General features: G+C 35.2%; 1 protein-coding gene across 2 annotated transcripts in view; it reads right to left on the bottom strand.

The window, feature by feature from the left end:
- Window positions 1-2,759: 2,759 nt before the first annotated feature.
- The window catches only part of DUS2 (dihydrouridine synthase 2), a 27,557-nt gene continuing 10,476 nt past the window's right edge, over window positions 2,760-19,840 (bottom strand). For both annotated transcript variants that reach the window (XM_009700066.1, XM_009700065.1), the window contains 9 exons: window positions 16,558-16,623; window positions 13,083-13,153; window positions 12,519-12,605; window positions 10,041-10,209; window positions 8,952-9,073; window positions 6,478-6,621; window positions 5,192-5,279; window positions 4,481-4,554; window positions 2,760-3,249 (listed from right to left, as the gene is read on the bottom strand). In XM_009700066.1, coding sequence (XP_009698368.1) covers window positions 3,021-3,249; window positions 4,481-4,554; window positions 5,192-5,279; window positions 6,478-6,621; window positions 8,952-9,073; window positions 10,041-10,209; window positions 12,519-12,605; window positions 13,083-13,153; window positions 16,558-16,623 — 1,050 coding nt within the window. In that variant the 3' untranslated portion in view covers window positions 2,760-3,020. The remainder of the gene's footprint in view (window positions 3,250-4,480; window positions 4,555-5,191; window positions 5,280-6,477; window positions 6,622-8,951; window positions 9,074-10,040; window positions 10,210-12,518; window positions 12,606-13,082; window positions 13,154-16,557; window positions 16,624-19,840) is intronic.

Genomic DNA, 19,840 nt, shown 5'->3' with positions numbered 1-19,840 from the left:
CCAGAATTTACAGCCTTCTATATTTAGCACCGAATGCTCATTCCAACCAAGTGACTCCTCACACTCATTTTCACGTGCTCTGTTCGGCCTAGCTATGGCCATCCATAATTACAGCACGGGCAACCTCATTAACATATACAACTATTACAGTGAATTAAGAGGAGTACGTGTAAGCATTAGTGGCCATATAATAATTTCAGTAAGGATTTGAAAATATGCACTTACTAGAAAACAGAAACACCTCCTCCAAAACTCTTAGCACCCATTTGATTTAATACAAACACAATACATACGCTTTGCAGGCTAGTGTTAACATACTATTTATTTCAGCTCATAGAGAACTCTATATCCAGTATTACCCAATTCTCTCCATCAACCAAACCAAGCCACATATTCTATAACATAAGATGCCTAGTAAAGCATCTCCATGCTAGGGTATTCGTGCAACCTCTGTTTAGGGATCTATCTTCAACTATAGTTCCATGTGTGTTTTTGACAGCATGCTGCAGAAATGTGCTCAGCTGTTCAACATAAACCCAAATTTTACACATCCTCAAGTGCCACTGCAGTCATCGATCTCTCACCATAAACATGGCCTCTGAATTGCATCTTAAGTCAATTGCTGGAAGGAAACAATGTGAAAAGTCTCCATAGGCTACACCTCGCTAAGGAGGCCAGAAGTATGCATGTTTACATCATGTGACAAAGTATCAAGAGAAAAAAAGAAAAAGTACAAATACAGTTATGAAGGCCTTGCCTCCTATGATGAATGATCCCATCTCTTTTCTGAAAGATGTCCACATCAGCAGTGGCAGACTTTCTCCTGAGTGATTTTTTGGAGGGGGCTTTTCTATGAGTCAAGACAGAAATTATGTGCTCCCCACAGCTGGCTTATCTATAAATTGGTCCCAATTCACTGTAATTTCCACCAACCCATAGTAATTGCTGCCATAAAAGTCTGCATTGTATTTAGGCATCACCACCTATAATAACTGGGGTTTATCCAGAGATTCAATTTCAATTTTAGACAGACAATGATGACAAGAGATGAAGCCAGATTCTTCTAAGTGTCAGGACAAGAGACAACGGGCACAAATTGAAATACAGGATATTCCATGTAGACACAAGAAGAAAAAAAAAAACACTTTTTTTTTTTTAACTGTAAGGGTGATCAAACACTGGAATAGGTTGCCAAGAAAGGTTGTGGGTGGAGTCTCAGTCCTTGGAGATACATGAAACCCAGCTAGACATAGGCTTGGGAAACACGCTGTACTTGACCCTGCTTTGAGGAGGGGGAATAGATCAGATAATCTCCAAAGGTCCCTTCCAAGCTCAAAGACTTGGCAAGCCACACTGCCAGCTGGACCTAAGAATGACTTTTTTTGCTATTATTCTATGAAGGCTCCAAACAATCCTGACAAAAACAAGATACCCAGGTGGTACTCACAGTAGGGAAGTGGCTACTTCTGAAATTTCTGATTAATACTGCAAATTCTTTTGCTGCTTTGGAGTAAAATTCTAGCACTAAAGTTATAGCAAATAGAAGTATATTTAACTGCACTTACTGCAATGTACAAAATGAGCATGAAAATCTTTCTTCTTCCTAGACAGTATAGATTTACTATAAATTACTCCGATATAAACAGCAGACATTTTAAATATGAATATACATCTATTTAATTTCTTAAGTCTGAATATTATCTGGTGAGATATTGTTCTTCTATTGTAAAGTAATGGTTTAATGCTGGCACTATCACTTGATGAAAAAGATTCAAATTTTTAAATAGGAAGGTTATTTATGAACTATATCCAAATGAGTATTTTGTATGTCCTTTATACAAAATACTTTAGAGATCATGGCAAGATATCCCTGTCATTTTGTTTTCAGACCAGAACTCTTAATCTGAAGATCCATCACTCCATTGAGGGAAACTAAACCACTGTCTCAATAAACTGTCAATAACTGAAATCCCTGAATTGTCTTAATCCATTAAGACATTCTTTTGGGGATTCAAAACTCTAATTCAAATCAGACGAGCTCAGCTGGATTGCCGTGGAATCAGACTGGGTCTGTATCCTCTCTTGGCATATAGCATGTTCTTACGGTTTACTTTAATAGGAAGTTACAATGATGGCAAATTAAGAAGAGAACACGTGTCTTTCATTAAGACCACCACTATCACCAACAGCTAAATACTGACACAAACTAGGTCCCATTTCAAGAACAAACACATAAGGTCATATTTGGATGCCCATTATTGCAACTAGTATACATATAGAGATTGAGTAGAACTTCCAAGTTCAAAAGAATGAAACAGCCTTCATTGAACAAAATCACAGCTACGAGGCTTGACTCCAACTCCTTACTAGAAAGGCACAATTGTAATACCTAAGACCAAGAAAGGATGGTCAATTCTATTATTGTATTTCTGGAGGGTAAATTGTAGTCGAAATTATGAAAGAAAAATGCTATTTTCATGCTTAGTGTTACCATTTCTAAGCCCTTCTCTCTGCAAAAAATTTTTTCTTGATATATGATGGGTGTAAATAAAGCTTGCAAGACACGCATAAAACTCGTTTGACAAAACTATGTCTACTTGGCTACTAATATTTTCCTACATTAATTTTTCTGATTAACTGCATAGTTCCATAATAAATCCATCTGCTTATGGATGATGTATTCATACATCTCTTACCAGCACACCGTAGACTTCTCAAAAATAAAAAAAAAACAAGTAAAAAAAACAAAGACAAAATTACTTTGAAAATATCTGATATTTAAAAAAAATTTATTATTTGGGATAATCTTCCCAATGTTCTTTAAAATCAAGTTGCTAATTTATCCTGTTTGAAAGGCACCATAGGGATAGTGAGTGGTGAACAGTAAACACCTCATTGGCATTTTTCACAACAGGGGAATTTATCTGTCTCCGAGAGAATCCAAATGAAATGTGAACAGCAAGATATACAAATAGGAGCTAATTTGTAGCTGCACAAGTGTGAAACCTCTAATTTCCATGCTATCGTGGGACATTCGTGTCAGAAGTTTCTTCAATAAAATTAGCTTTTTTATGGGAAGGCTCAGCAAGATCTTCTCCGTGGCCTCCGTTATTCAAGCACTCCCGGGCTTCCCTCTTGCGTTTGTTAATCAGGTGATTTTCTCCCTCACACAGCTTTCCCTCTGGGATACCCAGTGTTCTCAGACAGACAATAGCTGCAGCCTGTTCTGCTAGTTTCTTTGACTTGTCCCTGAAGAGCAAGCAGATAGAGCACAGGTAAAAGTAGAAAATGAAGTCTCTACATTGCCAAGAGACAATCAATTTCCTGTCTCGGATGCAACATCATGAAATAAACAGCATTTGTAGTCATCTCACAGCAGAAGAACAAAATAGGTCCGTTCCAGAAATTATCTGAATCTTGCTAGGTGTCAATGTTGATGCATTACTCCTGATGTAATATTCCTAGAAAATCTGTTTCTATCAGGTCTTGTGTCTCACTCTTCATTTCAAAGGTATGAAGTCAACATGTGTTTGGCCCAAGTGGTTGCGATCCTCAGAAAGGTAACTTTTACAAATATGATCACTAAACAAAAGTAACTAAGTTTTGAAGGATCACTTTTCTTGAAAGACACTCAGGCCCAAATATAATCTCCGGTAGGCGTACAAGTTCATCGATGCTGACAAAAGCAGGAACTGTTCCATAATACTGAAAATTCTGCCATTTCTGAGAGGGACTGCAGATTACACATTTGTGAAATTCAGTATTTGAAAACATTTTCTTCTCAAAGTTTCATATCAGCTGAGCTTAACTTCCTAAAGTCTCTGAACAGGAATGCTGCAAACACCAGTAATTGTTGTGTGCATTTGCCCTCTTTAAAATGTTCAATGCTGAGCTCTAGGCTTTGCAGTTAAATCAAGATCAACTTAGGTGCAATCGTCTGAAGTCAACTCCAGTTTTAATAGATGATTGTATAGGATACCATCATGAAACTTCAGAGCAGCCCTGGATGTACCTGTCGATTAACTGTGATGTCTGAGAAGCCACTAAATTGTACTCTGTTTCACTGCATATAGACACTTAATCCTGACTGGTTATCAAGAATGGATCTGCTGTAGTGGCTGAAGATATTACCTCCTCCAACGTTCCTCTCTGCCTCCCTTGGTTAGTTTCCGAACTCTTCACAGACACAATTGAACCGGGTCACCTATTTGCTCCCCTTCCAATACAATTTGTGGACTAATGTACTAAGGGAATTAAAATCTGTACTGGTTTACCTGATTATGCTAAAGCTTACTTCCTCTTGCCACTTTCAATTCTCAGAATTTCTTTCTCCCTCCCAGAAGTAGCTTTAGAAGGTAGCTTTTAGTTGACTTCCATCAAAGTCACCTAGAATAAACTGGACTACCCTTTCATGGCAAGTTTTAAGCAACGTTTCAGAAACAATTACAATACAGTTGCAAAAATATTAAGGATAGCTTACCACAGAGTTGATCTGTATTTTCGCTCAGCTACTGTCACTACTGAACAGAATAATCTATCCAGTGGTCTTTGAACCTGGAGAAAAAAAAGAATTGAAAGGAAGGGGTATCAAAAAACAGTCATGCCATTTCAAGAGCAAAAAACATTGTCAAGGTTCCACATTACTCTTGTCTTTACACCACAATCAAGTAACTCATTCAAAATTACTGTAATTTGCACCACAAATTTAACCTTGCATATTTGAGATTAAAAAATAAGAATAAATTGTCCAAACTGTAAATATTTTTGCTTTACAAAAAAAAATAAAATCCAATAATCTCCCCATCTAACGAAGCAGTTGCTCCTATCCAGTACAGTTCCTACCTATAATAGTGTGCAATAACAGAGAAAACATTCTGAATCCAAATTCTTTGCTTTACAGAAGAAATAAAAGAAAGTCAGTCATGGACTCCTATGTAATGACCTGTCGTTACAGCAACTTCTTTCACACATGAATCAAAACCAGACTGAAGGTCTGACTTTTAAATTTTTATTTCTAATAAAATAAGCTGCTATTTTCATAAATATATGTGTATTACCATTTCTGAAGCTGCTTACTCGGGAGCTATGCCAAACTGGGAAGTAGAATTTCGCACTACTTTGAGTCCTAAAATACTTAAGTTCATAGACAAGGCAGAGGAAGAGGTTTGAAAAGGTTTCTTCATTGACTCACAGTTTCATAAACAGGCTGAGGATGCTTTTCTTTCCTACACCATTCCAGAAGATACATTTTTGGAGTAATCTGTGGTGGATATTCTCGCCTAGACAGAAAAATTTATGGTCAACAAATGTGCACAGAGTTCTATTTTAAAACAGATAGTGGCACTTATTATATTACTTCTACCAGTTATTCTTTGTGGGTCAACTTTACAGCTCAAATTATGAGAAAAATGCTGTTTCCTTATCAAATAATTCAAACAGTACATCTGACATAATGGCTAAAATAAAATCTAAACTTTTCTATGAATTCTTCCCAAACATTCACATCCTGTAGTAATACAACTAGAGAAAAGATACTTACCTGAAAGGAGATTCTAAATAAATATATGACACAGAATAGAGAAACAGCTCGGCACTGCTTACTGTAAGCAACAATATAAGATTAAACAGTAGAAGAAAGAAAAGAAGCTGTTTCTGTTATGAGACAGTAGAGTTATCAAATAAAAATTGCAGGAAAGGTAGGCATTGATTCAGTTACTGACATGGAACTACAGCCCCTTGTACTTGGCAGAAAAAATAAATCTTGTACAACCACTGTATTCAGTCCTCAGGGAGTCAGGTAATAGATCCTGAAAATATTAAAGTACTATGACTGGATTTGAGGAGCATTTTATATCACACTCTTCTTGAGCTGTTTGATAGACTTAATAGCAAACACAGCAAAAATAGCAAACACAGATATAACATGGAAAGTAACACGAATTCTATAGGCTTCACAGATTATAATCAAAGGTTACTTAATATTGTACATAACTCCATGAATTAGTTTTTCAAGGAACACCTTATGAATGGAACATGTTTAGAACACTGTAGGTGAGCACATAATGCTCTTTTCCAAGCAGATCACATAAGAAATTTGTACAGGACATTTTATAGACAAAGTATTCTGTTTTAGTTAAATTTCACTAAAAATAAGAGAACTCTGTATCTTTGTATGCTCACATTCTTCTACATACAGACATTTGAATTATATATTTTTTTTATATATATTATAAATTGAGAGAATTAAGCCATCTCAGGAAGCCTGGAACTAAAGAACATCTTACAACAACAAAATAGCACAGGAAGACTGGTGATGCTAGTGATTATGTAATGCTGTACACAAGTTGCTTCACTAAAATTCACTCAGTAAGCACTGTTATACAAATTGCCATTTTCAAAAGAACTGCAAGGCACTGTCAAATTCACAGTTTTTATTTACAGATGCAAGATGGTGAAAAACTTAATTTGCATGCTTACTTGTCAAATCTAACAGCCATTTTTATTACATCTGGATCTTCCATTTGGTCATCTTCATCTTGTGTCTCAGATTCTAAAGATGTTTTCTTTGCTTCGAAAATAGCTGTTGTTTCTTCATAGAAGTCAGCCATTTCAAAGACTTCACTATTCAAACAGAATTCCTTGTATCAGAGATTAGCATATAAGTTTTTGTATCACATTATGATAAAGTAAGTACAGAAATCAATTGTTTAAACAGTATATATATAACAGTATACATATATAACAGTATATATGTACAGAGAATCACGTGAAAGTGTGGCTACATTCTGCACAGTGACATTATATTGTTTCTTCTTCAATTCTTATCAGACCCTGTCGAGCTATAAGTAGAAAAAGAATGTTCTCATTTCCAGCAAATTTGCAGCCTGAAAATGCTGGCAGAATCAATCAGAAATACAGGTCCTGCCATATTCAAATTATTACCTTAATTAATAACTTGCAGGTGGATGAATCAGCAAAGAACATCTCTGAGTGATTCCTGGTGCATCAGCTCCACAAGGGCAATATGAGCAAAAAGCAGGAAATAGATTCTTCTTCTTCTAATTTTGGTGTTTAAAATATTACAAGCAGTAAACACTATAACATCCAAATACCTCAAAATCTCAGACTTTCTGACTTCAGAGTATTATTCACAAGCCCCAATACAAGGAAGGAAGCAACTAGGATTTGGGTCAAAAGCAAGAGCCTCAAATCCTTTTAAATTTCAGATCCATGGCAGGCTGCATCTACTTTGAAAAATCAAGGCTATTCATTTTCTGCAGATGATAACAAAAATAAAACCTGCAGCATAAGAAAACTTCTACTTTCTGTCTGTTAGGAGAATGCTTATTGGTACAAGGCTGTTCAATGACAAAATGAATTCTGGCCACAAAGCCATCTCCAATGCTCTTAAGTGGAAAAACAATGAAGTTGAATAATGATAACCGATGCTTCTAAGAGAAGACAACTTATTATATATCATTATGTAAATTTTTCTGGCTGAAATGCAGCAGCCTGTTCTCTTGCATTCAGTACTGAGGTTAAAATCTCGAATGGCTACAACATGCCATCACCACTAGGAGACAGTAGTATTAAGTAACATTTTTGTCTGAAGACATATAGGTACATTTTCAATAACTGAATGTTCTTCAGTTATCTGGGCATTAAACAGGCTGTTTACAACAGTGGTTAAAAGACAGAGTCTGCTGATAGAAAGCAGTCTAATAAATTTCCAAGTGGCGCTCTCTCTGTCCCTTTCTCATGCACATGCACTGCTTAAGCCAATTTTGAAACTGGTATTGCATCACATATACAAAACCCAATTATGTTCAATTTTGGAAGCTCCTAAAGAATTGTTAGGCCTAGCACATAAAACCAGAAGTTTTACACTAGATCTCTAATCAGTGTTTATATGTGTAAACTGTGACTCTTCTAATTACCTGTTTAAAGGCTTGACTCTTACTTGACAATTTCTTTTCTTTACATACTATGCATTACTATTCATTCCGTAGAGAACACCACCACCCTTTCAGCTAAGATTTATTTGAAGTTGTAAAAGATTGTTTCAGTTCCAATCTATACTGTATCTCTTCTAACCAAATTGGAAAACTATAAGCAAAATACTATCTATACTAAAATTTGTTACTATACTAAAAATTGTTCAGCTATTTACATTGCAAAAGTGAAAAGTAACTTGCAAAGTTTAAATGCTGTTTATGGATTCCACTGCTCCTTTACGAATAAAGGCGGCTAGCTCCTTTTACATATAAAATACAAATTCCCTTCATTGTATTGTAATAATCATGGACAGCAGTCCATGAGAGCGCCAAAATTGGTAAATCGCAATAAACTGGCAAAAGGATTGCAGGCATTTCCATTCATTTTGAACATGAACAGAATGCTGATTAGGGTTTGCTAGAAAACAATAACTCCATTTGCAAAATATTTCAATCTTTCAACATTCCTATCCATTTTCATACATGTAAGATAACAAACAGTTTCAGACCGTTTATTTCATAAAAACAAAGAGAATCTCTTCCCACCCATTCCATCAGAAGGACAATTATAGCACACAGCATGGATATGACACATGCAAGCTCAGACCTTTATTTTGTTCAGTTTTTGATGGGTCCAAACCTGAATTCCCCTCCATTCTGTGTGAATTCTTTAATTGCATATCTATTTCATGGTTTCTCTCAAACTTTTTCCTTTTCTGTCTCCCCTTTGAGAAGTTTCATCCAGACTGTTTCAGATGTCCAGGATGAAGAGATTCATTAAAGCTACTATATTTCCTCAAAAAGGAAACATCTTACTAACTGGATTTTTTTTGTTTGGTTTATTTTTGGGATTTTTTTACAACTTCTGAAGGTATGAAATGCCAGGCAGTGCTACAGAAAAGAGAAGTGGTCTGCAAGTTTGACAGTACAATTCCTATTTCTGAAGTACACGCTTACCAGATCTCCTGTGTGGACTGTGCAGCATGCAGCTTCTTACCCTGAGTAGTTTCCAACTGTTCTCTTAACATCTGACACAAACAGTATTTTGTGTTGGTATAGTGATTATCATATCTCACCGCCTGAAGGAGAGAGACCGAGTATATAAAAACATACCAAACAAAATTTATCTTATATAATGCTCATGTCTCTTGATTAATTTCAAAATTGTTTTTGAAAGGCAAACCACAATGCACAGTTTCCTCAGCAACATATTCAAGACCACTCACGAATAGGAGTATAATCTGATTATTTTGGCATGCTTTCATGAACAGAAGTTCAACTTATTTATATACTTATGAGGAAAGAGTTGACTAGTTTACATAACTGATCAACAATGTAGTGATATTTTACTAAGTAACTAGTTAACGGCAGCCCAAATTTTCAAAAACCAAAAAATTTTAAATTCATGACATGATCAAAGCCACAGATTTCTGATTAATTTCCTATTATGTCATTAAAATTGTGTATTTTGAATAATAGATAAAACTTTATATAATAGACAACTCGGCTAATGGAGCTGTAGTACTACAATACAGCATTACTTTATTGGCAGATCATTCCCTTTGCTTCCCTGCTGTTAAAAATTGACAGTATTTATGAAAAGCAACTAATTGCTAAAAATGAATCTAGCAGCAACTGAGTACTTAATATTCCTTCACTTTTCTGTTCAATATTATTTGCACAACTGTAACATCAAGAGAGTTGGCCTACATATCATTAGCTTTTCAAATTCCTAGACATTTTTAGATAGCCTTGGAAGCCTCATAAATGGTCCCAAGAAACTAGGGCTAAAAAGCACGATACATAAGAAAAGAATTATCAGGAAAATCTGTTTTCTGAATACAGATTTCTGAACATTTTTTTCTGAACAAAATAAAACAGAGGAAGCAGTGGTTGATTTGGAAGACTCATGTCATGTGCAGCATGTTAAAATATCCCCAGAGCCTAAGTCTTTGAAATTAAGAGGAGTTTAGATACTGTAGTTAAGATTTGGATTAACAGTTCTAAACAATGTTAACTACAAATAAGATCTTCCAAAAAACATACATATTTGATGTAATCTTGCATGACTTCCTTCAAGGGGAAAAGACCCTCTTTTCTGAAGATAGATGGGTTCCACATGGCAGCACGAGCTATCATTACTGATGAGGCAGCTGTTGCTTTCCGGAAGTTCTCAATGTCCGTATATTCTTTGATGAAGTCATGAGATCCTCCACTAAAAAGTAACATCACTGTTATAACCACAAAAGTTCTATTTGCTATTACTTTTACTTTAACACAGCCTTGTGTTTTCAATGTGATATTACATTATTAATGGTGGCAGAGGCTATTTAGGATATTATGTCAAATCTAAGAGAACAAAGGGGTCCGAGAGTTTTATTAGCGATGGCACATTAAAACACTGATTACATATAATATTTTTCATTATCTGCATAATTCTCTTAAAAATAGAAGACTGTTTTTGTGAAGAAAGAATATAGTTTATGTCTCACACAAAATGTGTGCTTTCACACAGTTCCCAATAGATAAGGCTCACAAAGAATCACTTTCACATTGTTTGAAAAACGGTACCTTGTAATCGCCAGTTCTGTAACCTTCAACTGCATACTAATTGTGCTGGCACAAGTGATACTGAAAACAACTTAACTATGGACATCATTCCATTCTCACTCTGGCACTAACGTATGGAGAGTAACTACAAGTAGTACTTCTGAAGCAGTCACAGAGTACTTGAAAGTTAAGAGAAGATTGCAGTGCTTCTATTGTACTGCTTCTACTTTCAAGTCAGCAAGTCAGACATATTAGTAAGCAAAAAGAACACTTAACACACATTTTCTTTCTCTTAGAGTGTCCCTTCACAACATCTTTTAAAGGTAAAATAAAAGTTATGGTTCTGAACTAAAAAGTAAGAGTAGGATCTTTATCCTTCAAGTAGAAACATTGTCAAATTCAAAATAAAAACAAATTATAAATTACTTTAAAACCAGACATTTATATTGTGAAGGCAGAACAAGCAAGCTTCCTGCACTAATGAAAGATTATTCCATAAACACAGTACCATTCTAGAAATCATAATATCAGTTCAAATTTTCTTGCCTTTTTTTAGCACCAGTCTACTTCCTTTTATTCATTCCTGTATATTTCCTGACCAAGCCTGAGGTATAAGTGGTTAAAATTCTCAAAATACTAGCCAAATAAGTTAAAGCAGGGATCAAGTACCATGGATCAAATATATTTAACAAGCAGGATTCCAAGTTGCACATTTACATTTCTTTAGAGAGGAAAAAGTTTCACTAAGTGGATTTAAAACAAAGATCATATCCTTTTCAGAGAAATCATTAAAAAAAAATTAGGATTGTTAAGGTTAGTTCAGCATGTTGGGATACCTGCAAAGAAGTAAATTGATACAGGGACTAATTAGAAGCAATTTATCAACAATAAACCTCTGATATTTCTGTATCTTCATTGCACATTTCTGTATCATAGGAAGTACTCATACAGAGCTGACATTTCTGACATGCATATTGTTAGCCTCGTCTTCTACCTAGGCAAACAAAGGATTCATGGCAATGCACAATGTGAATTTTGCTTGTTTTTATAATTCCATATTGTTTAAAAAATTATTCTGAAAACTAGAAAGGGGGTGAACCACTGAAAAGTGGATGAACAAAGATTATCAGCATGGAATATTTCCTTTCACCATTACAGAACAGGTCTTCTAACAGCAAAAACTGTGACTTTCAATGTATTTTCTACACAGAAACGTGAACAGGAAACAGTTCTCAAATTCCTCACGTAAGTATATGGTTTGCAGAGATGCAGCTTTTCCATGAAAACTCAAGATCAACGAAGAGAGAACTTCATTTAGGGACACTACTTCTCTGGCCAAGGATATTCTACTGCCCCTTATTAAGAGGTAGAACATCTAAAGATGGTGGTCAGGCAGATCAGATACAATTCAGGACAGCTTGATACTTTTCATTACCATTGCTTTCAAAATTGCTCTTAAAATTTACCTATTTGTAGCTAAACGTTTCTAAGGCTGAGTTCCTTATTTTACTATTACAGAGTTACTGAAGGATCTGTCAATATAAGCTGGAGACTTAAGGAGGTCTTAAGGAAAATGTGAGGCCACAGAACGAAACACTGTTTTTGAACAGTAGGACAGGTAATCTCTAATGTGCAAGCGTCCAAGATACACAGTGGGTTATAACCAGTTATAAGCACAGGGCTTAAAACCATAGAAAATTCAACTGCTGCATGCAATCAGAAACAACTTGCATAAGATAGATTGTGACACACAAAAGCAATACTTTTGGAAAGATACAGAATTTTCAAACAAAAAACTGAAGTATGGTGATATTTCATAAGGCCAACTTTTGTCACTGCTACCTCTATTCAGATTTGATCTTTTGTAACAGGTAACATTGTATTTGCCCTCCATGAAGGATCTTTTTCCTGCACTTGCAAATCTTAAGTTAGGTACAGGCAACTGGCAATAACGAGCTAATGAGTCCAACTTACTTTGCTATTACTGGAACAGAAACTGCTTCAGATATGGCTTTGATCACATCACAGTGCACAGGGTGCTGAGGCCTCTCCTCCTTCTTCCTTTCCAACAAACAAACAAAGACAAGACCAAAGATTTCCTATGGAATTTGTAGGTATCTGAATCACAGCAGACATGACTCAAGGATTATTGGGACATATTTATTTCTACTTATACACTTTATATATTCGATGTAATTTTCCTTTTTTTTTTTCCAAACACAAGCAAATTCTTTCATATCAAATAAATTTTAAAACATTGTTACTGTAATTCCGTACCCAGATAAGTAGCATTTTTTAGATTCAGAGTATGCAAGATAATTTAAATTTTATTTGGTCTTTGAGACAAATTTTAGAAAAATAGCAGCAAGTGGTTCAATTCCCTAATTACTGGCCTGATATTCTGCAACATCAATTTAGATAACAGTTGAAATCAGAACCACATATTACCTGTAGAGCATACACTAGTCATATCTCATTGTGCTACATTCACCAGCAAACTAAAAAAATCAAAGTCTCTCTTGCCTAAAAACGATTTACCTTCCATGGACTGCAATGGCAGCAATACCAGTTTTTTCTATTCTCTTCACCAGATTCACTGTATCGTCCACCTGAGGGGTAAGAGAGAATGATATGATCTTAGTTCAAAGAAAAAGGAATAACTATCATGCAATCATTGTGCAAACAAATGTTGGAAGCCTTTTCTTTCATCAACAGGAATACGATTCCTGTATTCCAACAGTAAACCTCAACATGCATAACCATTTAATATATACTTTAATTAAAGAACTACATATTACGGCAAAAATAAGAATACTTCCTTGAAACTATAGATCACAAACTTTCTCAAACAAGATAACACAAGACTCTGTAGTAGGAGAATATTTTCCAACAGGTTTTTAGACTGTCATTTGAAAATGGTACAAAACCCTTGATTAGCAAGTCCTCTCTAACAACTACTCTGTAAATTGTAATTAAAATGCATCTTAATAAAAGGGTGCCTTCTGAAATGAACATAATATGTAATCACATATCTATAAATATTCCTCTTAGATGTGTCTTTAAAAAGTTTACTAGTATCTAAAAAATTCTAATGATATTTGTACAGGACCAGTGAATCAATTGACAGAGGGGAAAAAGGGGAAGCTCCCAGTATATCTTCAAAGAGGTAAGATGCTGTTAAAAGGCAGAGAGATATCTGGCACATTGCTGGATTAACCTGTCTTACGCAGCTTTGGGGAAAGGGAAAATGAAAAAAAGATAAGGCCAATTTTCTTTTCAAAAGCTGGAGAATGATCTGTGGCTCATCACAAAACAGCACATTCAGTCTTTGAAAAATGCTACATCTACCAGCTGGCATGGACAGAGACAGCAGCTCACCTGCTGTTCTGATGGATGACATGTTATGCAAAAGTGGCTTGAAACAGAAAGGAAGAGGCTCTAGGATAGTTGTAGAAAATAAAAAGGTATAGGTGCCAGTTCTCTGATTTAATACTTCAGTACTTAAGAACCAAAGTGATCTTAGAGTTACTGATTCTTTTCACACAGGCTTCATTTGTTCATTTAATCATTTTAAGTGTACGTGTAAATGACTTTTGAACAATAGCTAGATCAGTTACAGTTCATCCATCTACAGAAATATCTGTTGAGGTCGTATGTAATCATGGTATCTAGGCAGGTAATTAAATACACAATTGCAAAATAATCAGTCATTAAAAGAGAAGGCATATCATCATCTGGAGGTTTAAAAATATGTAGGGAATTCAACTGCAAAAAAATATAATCCAGTAATGAAGCTACATCAGCTGTAAAAAAAAAAAGAAAAAGGAATCGATGTATTTTCACTACATTATTAATAGTTAAATTCTAGACAAATACTGACAAAACAAAATGTAAACAGCTTTAGCAATATACCACAATTTCTTTGAAATTAATGATTGTACTCAAGAATCTATCCAGAAAAAAAGTAATTCTAATTGCAGTGAAGATGTTGGTTCTGAGAAGGAAGGTTATGAACCTCTTTGCATAAGCTACCAATTTCAGTGCTTCTATCTGTCAAAGAGTTTCTAAAAAGGCTGCAGAAGTTGTTTTTATTTTGGATATTGTTTGTAGTATTTATTGCTGTCATTGCACATACAGTAAATCAGGAGTCAAGTAATGCAAAATTTCCCTGCAGTGTAGAATATGAGTAGTTTATAGAGGACAGGCAATTTCTTTCGTAAACACAATTTCATTAGTGAAATCTTCAGTGTTAAAATGAATGTTGGAAGTTGGAGAACTAGGGCTTCGTCTTCCCCTCCTGAAGTTTAAACTTCAAGCAGATTGTCAAAAAATTCAAAGTTCACTGCACTGCGCTTACGCACACATGAGATTACTCTCAGTCAATTCCACATTTGGCAGTTTTCTTTTAAAATAAGAGTGCATTTTTCCTTTTTATTTTCATCTAGTGCTTATTCACCAGCAAAAGCTTTGGGATTAACTCGGTGGATTACAATCAACAGAGCTAAAATACTTTTCTAATAGAAGTATCCACATTTGGAGTTCAATGGGATAAAACCATGTGTAGACATCCAATGTTAGGTATTTTCTTGACTTTTAAAATTAGAGAGGAGAAATGAAGTTTGGTATCTGACGTGTGCAGCCAGAAATGCGACCTAGTTGGAAGGGGAAAATTACTGAACAGAGGAAAACACCTCCTGAAAAATACTGAGAGAGAAACTGACTGCCAGCCTGAAAACCATTAGCCTGGGAACTAGGTCTGTGAACCAGAAGCATCCCTGATAAGTGCAGCTGTGTACCTAGAAACCAGACACATCCCAAGATACCATCGATAAGTGCAAAACCAAGGAACCATATCAGCAAGTCATCATCTGAAAAGGCAAAAAATAGCCTGGAAAAAGGGGAAAACATCCTGAGAAAGAAAAAATCCTTAACTGCCATGGGCTGTTCTAACTGCAAGAACAGGAAAACAGTCTGGAAAAAAAAAAATTGGTCTGAAAGGACAGAAAACAATCATCTATTGGCTGCCCCAGGTGAAAAATAGGAATTAACAGCATCTACTGGCTGCTCAAGGAGTGGTGTCCTACATCCTCTTGGGTCTCTATGACATAAAAATGACTTAATTTTTATCCAAAATTGAGCTTCTCTCTCTCTGAGAACTTCCCATGCTGCACATGCTTTTCCTTTTCCTAAAAAGGTTGAACTCTCCACACAAATTTTCTATGAGATCTTGGACTCTTGCCAGGGATGCCTGTCCGACTCCAAACTCCACGACACAGATCTTTGGAGTGAGTCTCTGTCTGTTATTTTACTGGTCCTCCTCTGGGCCTACTTTTGGGGTTGTTTCAGTTTGTCTTCAGACGTCTGGGATGGTTGGATCCCCTTCTGGGATCAGTTTGTCCTTCTGAGATCCATCTGATGCACTTGATACCGGTATTACTACTGTGAATTTACATATATATATGCATATCAGTAATCTATCATAAGTATATCTGCTGTTATATTATTGATACATTTGCTTCACTAGTGATAAGTTTGTAGTAACTTGTAATAGTATATACCTATTTGGTTGTGGCTGTTATTGCTTGTTGCTGTAATTGACTGCTGCCATATTAATCACTGCTGTTATACTACTGATTGTTCCTACTAATAATTTGTAATAGCTTGAGATAGATATAGATATATCTTGCCTTATTAATCATAGATATATTTGCTATGGTGATTTTTGTGGTATTTGTGGTAATCTGTAACAAAGCTGAGAAATTTAGAGGATAAAAGCCTCTGTGTCCTTGTGTACCATGGAATCTGATGAACCCACAATCACAATCTCTATACAACCACAGGTCAGATAACCCCTTAGGTCGTGACAGCATCCCGAACAGTAATTATAATTCCAAGTGCTATTTCACAATAACAGGTCTAAAATGCCAATATATTAGAAGCCATATATTCTAATTGATTTTAAATCACAGAAATAAACAACTAAACACTTCAGTATAATGATTTATGTTCTTACTGAGGGCAAAATGCGGATTTTGCAGGTTACTGGTTTACAAATTCCTTTAACAAGAGTAGTCAGTATCTGGAAAAAGAGGGGAAAAAAAAAAAGACAAAAACGTGATCACAACAGTGACTATAATAAATGTCACCTCCTTTGTCTCTTGAAGACCTAAAGAAATTAGAACAACATAACACTAGTTACTCTTCCTCTATAAAGAATTTTACATGCTAGATGGACACATGCAGTCTGTAATTGAGTATATCATTTTATCTGATGGATATACAAACCAATTTCTAGTCTAAGCCATTTTTATTTCTACTTTTTTGATTTTAACTGAATTTTTACAGAGCAATTAACTGCCGCTGGAGTTTCAACATTGCTTTTAACATGAGATGACCAGTAAACTCTGATAATTCCAAAATAAAATGCAAAAGCTTTTCATTTTCATGCAACTGTTCCACAGTCTTCTTATGTTTGAGTTGTGAGTTTCTTATGAAAACCGAATGTAAGCAATCCCTAAAAAGAGATTTTTAAAAAAATAATATAAAGCCTTCAAAATGGAAAAAAATGAGAAGGAAATATCAAGCAACATCATGAATCTTCTAAAAGAAAACAAAAATTGTAAACTGAATTCCACACAACACAAAGCACATTTTGTTCGTTAAAACAAACACAGAATAAGCAGACAAATGAGCAGTTGTTAGTTTAACCATTTAAGAGCTGAGCTACAGAAAGAATCTCCTTTTCATAGACTGAATTTAAGTCCAACAGATCATACTTAAAAGGGCTACATAATAGCTTACACATGTTTAAATCACTGTATGACTATACAATAAGTAGTACCAGAAATCCAACAGCTCTCTAAATAAAAGACTGGAAAACAGCTGATCCTGACTGTTATTACAAAAATACTTGTTTTTCAACTGTCTTTTGAGACATCATCATGCATGTTATTCTGAGTATACTTCCCTTGTATAAAATGGATGGAACTGCAGGCAAATTATTTCTTTCAGAGTCATATATACTTTGAAACTTGAATTTTGTTTAATGTTACTGCACTTATTAGGTTCCCAATACAGAAGTGAGCTGTTATACCTAGCACTCACAAGTTCTTATATTTAGAACAGCTGGCAAGTAATTAGTGTCACCTTGCAGTGTCTACACAAATCTTTCCTCAGTACTGTTCTCTCAAACAAAACAGTAAGATCCAAGAAAATAGTCTAAAAACCCTTTCTTTAGTATTTTTAATTTGTATTATTTTTTGCACACAAATCAAACTAAAATGACATCATTGTCCAAACATCATCACTATAATATTTTTCTTACAACAGCCTCATCAGCAAATCTTTTAAGTTTTCAGTATCAGCCTTATTAAGGACTCCAATATGTGAACAACATCCTACACTTTTTAATCATACAGAAAGCTTGATTTGGAGCTCTAATTTCAGATGTCTTCTGCAGGCTGTGAATTTAGTTATCCCTTCGCGGTTGGCTGAAAGTAATTTTCATGCCTAAGATTTTGCTGCCTATTAACATCTTAAATTGAAAAGAACAATTCCAAATTTTTGAACATCAAGTTTCCTGCTCTTCTGAAGATCAAAACGAAATGCAATAGTTGTAGAAGGGAAGGGAAGCTGTTAGCAATCATATTTATAATTGCCTCTCATTCCTTTGAGAAATATTTTTGCCAGATTTACTTCTAGCCTGCTAAATATTTTCCTCTCAATTCCCACTCCTAAACTTTTTTCTTTAAGGCTTCATCACCTCATGCTTTATAAATTACAATTTAATTCCAGATGGTATCACTCACCTTACCTAATTCATGGACCACCACACAGGCCTCAAAAAATTGGGTTCTGGGTCCAGTTCTGTTGCCTGTACTGTTGGCTGGTTTTCTGCAGATAATACCACTTATCTGATTCTGCTTTCTCTTCTGAAAAATGGAGACAGATACTGACCTCTAAAAATGTTTTGAGATCAAGACTGGATCACTTGTACTTCTGCTTTTCCCATCAGGTAATGAAAGAGCAAGTAATAGATCCAGTCTACTCCATTTAAACTCTTGCTTTGGCACAACTAATAATGCTTCCAGTTGCTGAATGGTCAGTTTATACAGCTTCGCTAACAACGTGGCTCCTGACACCAAGAGATTCTTACATTTGGCAAAAGGCTAACATGTCACCTTGGTTATAACTTCGATGACATGCCCTTCTAATGACATGTCCTCAGAAAATGAAATAAATGATGCACAACAACCGGGTTTTATGTCTAAGTTTACAAGGAATAGTAACTAAGCAATGGGTCAGCTTGTTGAAACTGTGTAAGTCCTGCTAGCCTACAAAGCTGAAGTGTTACCACCATAAGAGGAAGGACTTACAAAAGAAAGACTGACTCAACATCCATTTTAGACAGAAGGAAAAGACAGGAACTGCAGGGATCAGAAAGAGACCAGCTATCATTCGGAAAGAGAGTCATGGAGATGAGTAAAGAGAGTCTGATCTCTTCAGAAGACTGACCTACATCAAAGAACCCTTAAACCAAAACACACTCAAAAGCCACACGGAAAAAGGCAGAGCAACGCTTTTAGCATTTTTGTTTTGTCCAGATCTGCATACTTTTGATAGCACAAGAAATAAAGAGTAACTACCTTGAAACATTTGCCACTGTGTACCATGATTCAGTTATTACTGAGAGGTGAATTGTAAAATAGAATTGCCTTCAGGAACTCTGAATGAGGATACAGTGAGCGACTAAAAGTTAAGGGGAAGCAAGACAAAATTCACAGTCAACTCATCTGAACTATGAAGAATCAGGTCTTTAAACAGAAAAAAAATAAAAGAACTATATGCTAAGAATGGTCCTGGAACCCAGTGCAATGTCTGGACTCTGTTTAATCTCAGGAATCTTACAAGTCCTTAGGGAAAACAAACAAAAACAAAAAAACATTTCATAGATGTATGCATATCTTTTTCATATAGGTTCATACAGGGTTTTACTTACATATAAAAGAATATATATACACATAAATATATACATACACATGTATGAACCTTTTTATACTGGTTCACATAGGGTTTTATACAGATTTGTATACATATGCACGTAAAACTCCTCCCTCTGCAAATATAGCACCACATTATGGAAGTTTTTCAACTTAAAAGGTAGGTAGCAATTTTATAGTCCAGACAATGACAAGGAGAATTAAATCAGAATTATTTATCCATAACCTTAATTTCAGTATTCAAAACTGGTTATTCCACTCCAGCTTTTACAAATTTGTCTTCTATACGTTCATTCC

The sequence above is a fragment of the Cariama cristata genome, unplaced genomic scaffold, assembly GCF_000690535.1.
Source record: "Cariama cristata isolate BGI_N322 unplaced genomic scaffold, ASM69053v1 scaffold19895, whole genome shotgun sequence".
Classification (NCBI taxonomy): domain Eukaryota; kingdom Metazoa; phylum Chordata; class Aves; order Cariamiformes; family Cariamidae; genus Cariama; species Cariama cristata.
Note: the sequence above shows the minus strand (reverse complement) of the source record. Positions and strands in the feature narration are given on the sequence as shown.